Here is a 7,392-nt window from a genome sequence, read left to right as displayed (position 1 = left end):
TAACCAAGTATATATCACCTCCTGTACAGATTGACATCCACTATCAATACCAAGATTTAGTTTGTAACGTTGAATTAAGCCAACAGATAAATTTAGGTTTCTAACTTTACATTTTATCTTTCCACCCATGTTTGTTCAGCTTCTTCCTTCCTGTTATTCTTGCCTAGAAGTTGTTCATTTCTCAAGTCCAAAATTTTTGCTTGGTTGATGGCACAAAAATTTTGCAGCAGTCTTGTTTAAAGTCTTCAGCTAGTCTTTAAAATGTTTCGTCTTCAGCTTTGACCTGTAAATGTCAGTGCAATTAACAGTACAATTTTATTTACTAAGTTTTAAGTCTTAGTTTTGAGACTGAATCAGCCTGAAAACAAGCTCATCCTATTTATGTTGGCGGGGTAGGAAAGAAGGAATATACTTGAAATAAAAGTGCAGGAAAACAAATGGGTTTACAACACATCCTCTTGCTGCATGTGTTAACAGATTTGCTTTAGTAACTTCTGAATTAACTTTGCCAATGCTGAAGTAACAAATAAGATAACTGAGTCAAAGCAATACCCTTGAAAGCCCTCAAGTGAAGCTGGTGTTCAGGTACATAAAATGCCAAAACATTAGTTCCAAATGGAGGAAGTGTTTCATTCTGTCCGATCCAGGTAAGTGTAGGCTGTGTGCTATCTTAGAAGAGGAGGATGGGTTTAATTTTAGACATCATTTGAGTCACATGGCTAAAACTGATAATTTAAAGGGCCCTTTTGAAGTGGTGACTAAATCAGAAATCGACCCTGGTGACCTGAAGCTGAAGATAGCTGGTTCAGTTCTCTGTCAGGACAGTTGAACTCAAAGTGTGGGTTTTGTGATGTGTAATCAACATGTGCAAAGCCAGGTGAGAACCTCAGTCTTGCCTCTACAGAGCAGATTCCTTAGCTTCACAGAAACTCTGTTCCCCTCCTCTGTCTCCACTGGGCGGAGACAGAGATGGGGACTCTTAAGGCTGGGGCTGACACTTGGTCAGGTCCACTTTCTCCCTCCTTTAGAAAGCATTCTACACTTACAGTCCCTCTAGAAACTGACTCTTGGCATCTTCAACACCTTCCTGAAAACATTTCAACTCATGCCTGAAATGTGGCTGTCCTGGGAAAGCTATCTCATGGCATGATGCATGTAAAATGAGCAAAACTATCTCCCAAACTTCTTGTACCAGAAGATCAGTGTCAGCTCTCTGAATTTTTCGTGCATGCAGCGTCAGCACAGTTATCAAGCTTCTAGCTGAAAACCGTGCAAGCTGCTGGAGATTACTGTGGGCAAAAAGATGATCAGTAGTCCGGATCACAGCCGGGAGACTGATACAGTGTCTGTTGTAATTGTGGGGGAGTGAGAAGTGCTATGGTGTGATTAATAATTGCAATGGATCGTGATACTACGTCTCACTTGAAAGTTGCAAACTTAAAGCTCTTTGTCAGGGGTGGGGGAGGCAGGGTCTAGAAGCTCTTTTAAAAGTAATTTATCCAGTGTGACTCTTCTCTAGGTACTGACCAATCTAGTATTACATCAGGGCAAGCCAGAGAATTTGTCTTTTAGAAAATAATGAAAACCAGTTTTATGATCACCCTTCTTACATTTTTCTTCTTCTTGAAAGCAGCTCTGCTGTTTGAGGGGTCAGTGCTTCCTTTGAAAGCCTACCAGATGGATTTCCAGAGCTGGCTTGCCTTTCCAATGGGAGTATTGTTGTGCTGTACTCTACAGACATCTGCCATTCAACAACCTGCATCTCACAACTGCACCAGCGATGGTCAAAGACTATCCTTCAGCCACTCCTACAAGATTGACCTGCCCACGTCCTCCCAGATTAAGGTGGAGGCAGATCCATTACAACATGAAGACAACAGTGAGGTGCAGCTAGATCCTGGAGAGGCTGAGGAAAATGAGGAGCAAAATATCATCTTTAGGCACAACATCCATGTGCATGCACCCAAAGTGGACTGTGAAACTTTGACCCACATCAAAGGTCTGCTTGAGAGGATGGAGAAGCTGGAGAAAGAGGTGGCAGAGCTGAGAGAGGTTTTCAGCCCTCAGAAGTGCTGTGGGGGCAGCCAAGGTAAGTAACAATTGCAGTATATGTTCTTACATCCCAGACAGCCTATTTACTGCAGAGATTTGGGTGACTGGAATCCATTTGTCAGGGTTATTGTGGGTTTTCTGTGAGCAAAATGCTCAAGTCCTACAGATGGGTTGGTGCTCTGGTTTCTGTGTTGTGAAAGGGAATTTGAAGGTCCCAAAATGCAGTGGTATGTACTGTTTCTGGAATCAGCGCAGGGGGATCTCCCCAGGCATCTCCCAGGAGTGGAAGGGAACAGTTCCTGAGTTTTACATAGGTGGGTGGATTCAATGGAGGAATTGCTGGGGGAGGAGAGGGTGGAAGATAAAGGAAGCAGTTCTTGTTCTTGACTTTTCCTTTCTCATCTTTGCCTCCAGAATTTTGCAGTTGTTGAGAATTTATCTTTTTATTTCCTCCTTGATAGCTGACTAAAAGAAGAGCAGAGTTTATGATGATGTTTTGTGGCAGCCACTGGCTCTGCCTGTGATCAAAGGTTTATACAGCGTGGCCTCTAAGTAAAGATTTGACAGACTGATGTTGTTTGGGGAACACAGAAAAGGAGAACTGCTAAGTCTTTGCTTACATGAAAAATAAAGGTGTATAGCAGATGAGAATAATGTGCTCTCCATCTTTATGGTGACTATGGTGAGAAATGGTGAGCTGAAATTACAGCCAGGAAGGTTCAGGTTAGAGGCTGTGAAAAGCTTTCTAATTGACTGTCTGGGGCGGTTGTGGAACCTGTATTCCTGCCTATGGACAAATGTGTTGGGGAAGGGCAGGGGTGGAGCTGGTCCCTACTTGGGCTAGGGGCAGATGGAGAAGGTGATGTTTTCAAGTCTTTTTCAGCCCGTATTTTCCGGTGATAGTTATGCTTTCCCTTTAATGACCTAGAACATGCCTTTGCCCTACCTGTCCACTGCTATGTTCCTCATTTGTTCTTTTTCTTTTCTCACCTGTGTGTCACACTCGCTGTTGTACATCCTGGTGCTGCTCTGCCCAGATGTCTCGCATTGCAGTGGCCACGGGACTTTCCTCTACGAGACTTGCAGCTGTAAGTGTGCGGAGGGCTGGGGGAGCAGTGACTGCTCCCGCCCCACCTGCCCCAGCCACTGCAGCAGCCACGGGCGCTGCGATGGTGGGAAGTGTGTCTGTGATGAGCCTTACTTTGGCGAGGACTGCAGCCAGCAGCTCTGTCCTGAGAACTGCAGTGGCAACGGGATCTGTGACACAGCCAAGGGCGTCTGCCAGTGCTATGAAGAATTCATCGGGGAGGACTGCAGCGAGAAACGATGTCCCAGAGACTGCAGTGGCAATGGGTTCTGTGACACAGGAGAGTGCTACTGCCATGATGGATTCCTTGGCCTTGACTGCTCCCAGGGTAAGACATGCTTGTGAGTTGTTTCTCCCTTCTTTCTTATAGAGTTTCTCTCTCTCCCTCCTATGAACATTTGGTTAATCCTGTAGGTAAGCCAAGTCTGGGGTCACCATGTTCATCTTGGAATTCATGCTGGGCTAGGGATTGCTGATTGGTCCTTGTCTTCAAGAACTGCCTGGAAAACAAAGGTAGCACTAGCACAAGCTTGTCTCCTTCACAGCTGAAGGAGACAGCAAAACTGGGTATGGAGTCTGCAGTTAAAGAGGGAACCAGAGTCTGTCTCTTGACATATATACATGAGACAATAGAAGGTAAAATCATGTTTGCTGTGATGTGCACTGCTTGCCAATAAGGTAGTTAATTTGATCAAACCTGTGAGATGAAGGATGCATAAATCCTTTAAAGAACCTCCCTTTCAAGTGAGGTCTTGCGGAAACTCTCCCTTATCCTACTTTGTTACAAGGCAGTAGGATTTTCCTGAGAAGACCTGACTGAGCTGACCTTGAGGTGCGTGTCTAGCTGTTTGTGCTTAAGCAGAAACTGCTGGACATCCAGCATTAATTGTGAGAACCCTATAATCTCCATATAACCACAAACTGATATTCCAGGCTTTACCGCTCAGCCTATTATTACCTTGGAAGCTGCTTTCCCTTCTCAGCACATCACTGCTTGGTCTAATCTTTCACAGCTTCTCATGAAGGAGAAGTAGGTAACAGCTACAGTTACAGCACTGAGTATTGCTCAGCAAGAATTTTCTGGCAGGTCTTTTCTGTTCTGGATCATCCCTCACCTTCCAGGCTTGATCTGTCTGATTAGAGACTCGCCTTTTAGTTATAAGTCCTTGTAGCTCAGATTCTTCACCTAAACAAGAGCTCTGTGTCAAAACTTCAGTCCTACCCCTTCCATGCTATTCAGAGATGTTTCTCTGTGGCTCCAGCCTCTTCTCTCCTGTCAGCAGACTTGGGTTTGCTGCTCAGGAGGCAGCACCTTTACAGAGGTGGCAAGCACAAGTGTTTCTCCCAGGGCAGAAACAATTCTCCCAGAGAACTGTTGCCCAGCCAGCCTCTCCCAAAGGGCTGGCTGGCTCCAGCCTTGTATTCTCTTTCTTACACATCTGCAGCTGTTTTACAGGAAATGGCCTCTGTTCTCTGAGTATATGAGCAAGCAAGCAAGCACTACAGAGTTAATGCATATTGCAGTCCATTTTGCTACTGTTCTGAGCACTACACCTCCACTCTTGCTTAGCTGTTTTAAGTTCAGAGGCAAATGGTTCCTATTTCAGCCTCTGTATCCAAGTGCTCTTCTCCCATAGCTGTCAAATAGGCCTCTCTCTTCTAATTTATATTAGATTTCTGTGTCCTGGGAGATTTACACTGAACACTGTTTTTATTATTGTTACTATGGGTTTTTTGTGTCTCATGAAATGCCATATTTGGGTATATATTGCCATGGTAACTGGAATGTCTGAACATCTAGAAGTTACTATCAAGCCTGCAATACTATAATTAATGTCTTGCAATTCCCTGTGAAGAACTAGAGGGCAAGGATATGTTGACCGGCAGGTATTTGTCTGTGCTCTTTCTGGACTTTGTTTACTGGCACTCCAAAATAGCACTGTGGGATATCTGAAGATGAATAAACCAGCAGTTTAAAACAACAGTATCCACAAAAACAGTTGGTATCTCAGTACAATAGTATCTCAGTACAGTATTAGTTTAACCAGGAAGTCTGGGAAATGGGAAAGGAAAACAGAGGGACTCTGCTGTTCCCAATGAGCCCCTGTGTGAGCTCTGAGCCCAGTGCTGGAGCTATACATGTGCAGCTCGTTTCCTGCTTGCTTCAGCCATCAGGGCCTCAGCCTGGGTCTGGAGGAGAAGCTGCCTATGGAGAGAGTTTGAGAGCGAGCACAACACAAGATGGACTCCGGTACAGCCCCCAACCACCCATCCTCCTAATTCCCCCTCAGCAGCCAGTGCTGAGCCTGTGATGAGCCCTTTTGCTTCTGGCTGGGAGTTCCTCTGCTGTCAGAGAGCAAGAGGAGGAGGTTTCCAAGAGTTACCAGGTCCAGGCAGCGCCTCCTTCCCCTCTGACCAGGCATGTCTTTGTCAAGTCCTGAAGTGCCTGGGTTCCTCATGCCGGCTGGAGAAGATGGCAGAGCAAAATCTCGGGGCAGAGCAAAAACCACGTTGCAAACACAGGTGCCCTTGGGCCAGAGAGTCGCTGCCTTTGCAAGAACCCCTTGTCCAAACATCCTGCTCGGAAACACAAATGGTCCTAGGCATTGTCCTAGACAGATGATACTGGTTTCTTATGCCACATCTCTCTTCTTCAAGGAATATACAATCCTTTTATGAACTATGCTTAGACGAGGCATAAACCACACCATGTATTCTTTATTATTCTACTGCAAAGCTGTTTTATTCAAATCCAGCTTCTGTATCACAAGGAGAGGTAGGATGAATGTTCTCACATTTCATATTAAGTTTTCATCAAAAGCAATGGCATGCACATATTGAGGCTGGGATTTGGTAAGAGTTGTGAATTACACAAGGGAATGAATATTGCCTTTTAAGTGAGAAGAATCTGGTGATGTTATCTGACCTAATGTTGCTGACACATGCCATTTTGCAGGCACTTGCTACCTATGTTTTGATATTGGTTAGTGCCTTGCTAATGAAATACAGCTGGTAGACAGTTTGAACAGTTTGATGTGCTTAGTTGTAATTAAAATCAGGAAAACTTTCTGACAGATGTTCTATGTGACTGCTTTCAAGGGGTGTTTCAAGGTATTGATGAACTGTTTGTCTTGTGACAAAAAGCTTATGACACTGTTCGTGTCCTGAAATGTATTATGTGCCACAGACTTGCCAAGGTCTCTTCCAGACACCAAGTCTAAGCTTCCATCAGTACAAAAGCTAAGTTTTCTACCTCTGACATGGAGAAGCTGTGTTCCCCAGTTCTGGGGACCAGTTGACATTTTGAAATAACTCTTGATAGTGATGCAAGAAGGTTTTGGCTTGTCTTTCTCTTCCTAGAGGCATTGGGAGAGACAGCTTTATGAGCTTTTCCTCATGCCAGTGTGGGTTTAGAAGCTGTAAACAAGAGTCCAGGAAATTACTAACTCTGTTTGTTACTAACTGCAATATTAATTTGTATTTAATGATAAGCTGTTGGGCAAAAAGAAATGGACAAAGCCAAGATGACCACAGACTAGCAGTTCCAGTGCTGAATTCTCCCTGTATTCAAAAAAGGTTTGAAAAAATGTCTTGCTTGGCCAGTGAGGCCTGGACCAAATGCTAAAACATCATCTTAATTGCAATGCTTTTCTTTGTTTCTGTTCTAGTGCTTGCTCCTCGGAACCTGCAACTGCTGGATTCCACAGAGAACTCTCTGGCTGTCAGCTGGGATCAGATGATTGATGTGGATAATTACCTCATTAGCTATTATCCAGTAGGGTATGAGACATTGGTGAAACAAGTCCATGTGCCCAAAGAGCAGCTCAGCTATGAGATTGTGGGTCTCCACCCCAACACTACACATAATGTCACGCTTCGTCATGTGAAGAAGGGGATTGTCAGTGAGCCTGAGTATCTAGAAGCAAGTACAGGTAGGAGCAGTAAGTCCTTTTCTTGTCAGAGTTGTAGTTCTTTAAAGTTAGATTCAAACAAGTGAAGTAAATTGTTTGGCTTTGCAGGTTTATAACTTCAGGTTTGAGCACTGAAGAGCACTTTCTCTTCCCAGTCTTCGCTGTGGGGTTTTTTTTTTTTTGCTGCTGTTCTCTTCTGGAGAATCTATTTCCAGTTATGTATTGTTGGGGATGAGCATATTGCAGATTTGCAACCTCTCCCTTTATCTTGTCCAAGTCCTATTTGCATGGACACCCCGGAATTCCAGGGAATCCGTAACATTGCCTACTGCAAGAAGCAGG

The 7,392-nt window shown here is 44.4% G+C and overlaps 1 protein-coding gene across 1 annotated transcript in view; it reads left to right on the top strand.

Moving 5' to 3' along the window:
• Positions 1 to 1,677: 1,677 nt before the first annotated feature.
• The window catches only part of TNN (tenascin N), a 24,150-nt gene continuing 18,435 nt past the window's right edge, over positions 1,678 to 7,392 (top strand). The window contains exons 1-3 of the mRNA XM_010155559.1: positions 1,678 to 2,089; positions 3,090 to 3,467; positions 6,808 to 7,071. Coding sequence (XP_010153861.1) covers positions 1,678 to 2,089; positions 3,090 to 3,467; positions 6,808 to 7,071 — 1,054 coding nt within the window. The remainder of the gene's footprint in view (positions 2,090 to 3,089; positions 3,468 to 6,807; positions 7,072 to 7,392) is intronic.

The sequence above is a fragment of the Eurypyga helias genome, unplaced genomic scaffold (assembly GCF_000690775.1).
Source record: "Eurypyga helias isolate BGI_N326 unplaced genomic scaffold, ASM69077v1 scaffold46517, whole genome shotgun sequence".
Classification (NCBI taxonomy): domain Eukaryota; kingdom Metazoa; phylum Chordata; class Aves; order Eurypygiformes; family Eurypygidae; genus Eurypyga; species Eurypyga helias.
The sequence above is the reverse complement of the archived record's forward strand: the minus strand, read 5'-3'. Positions and strand labels throughout refer to the sequence as shown.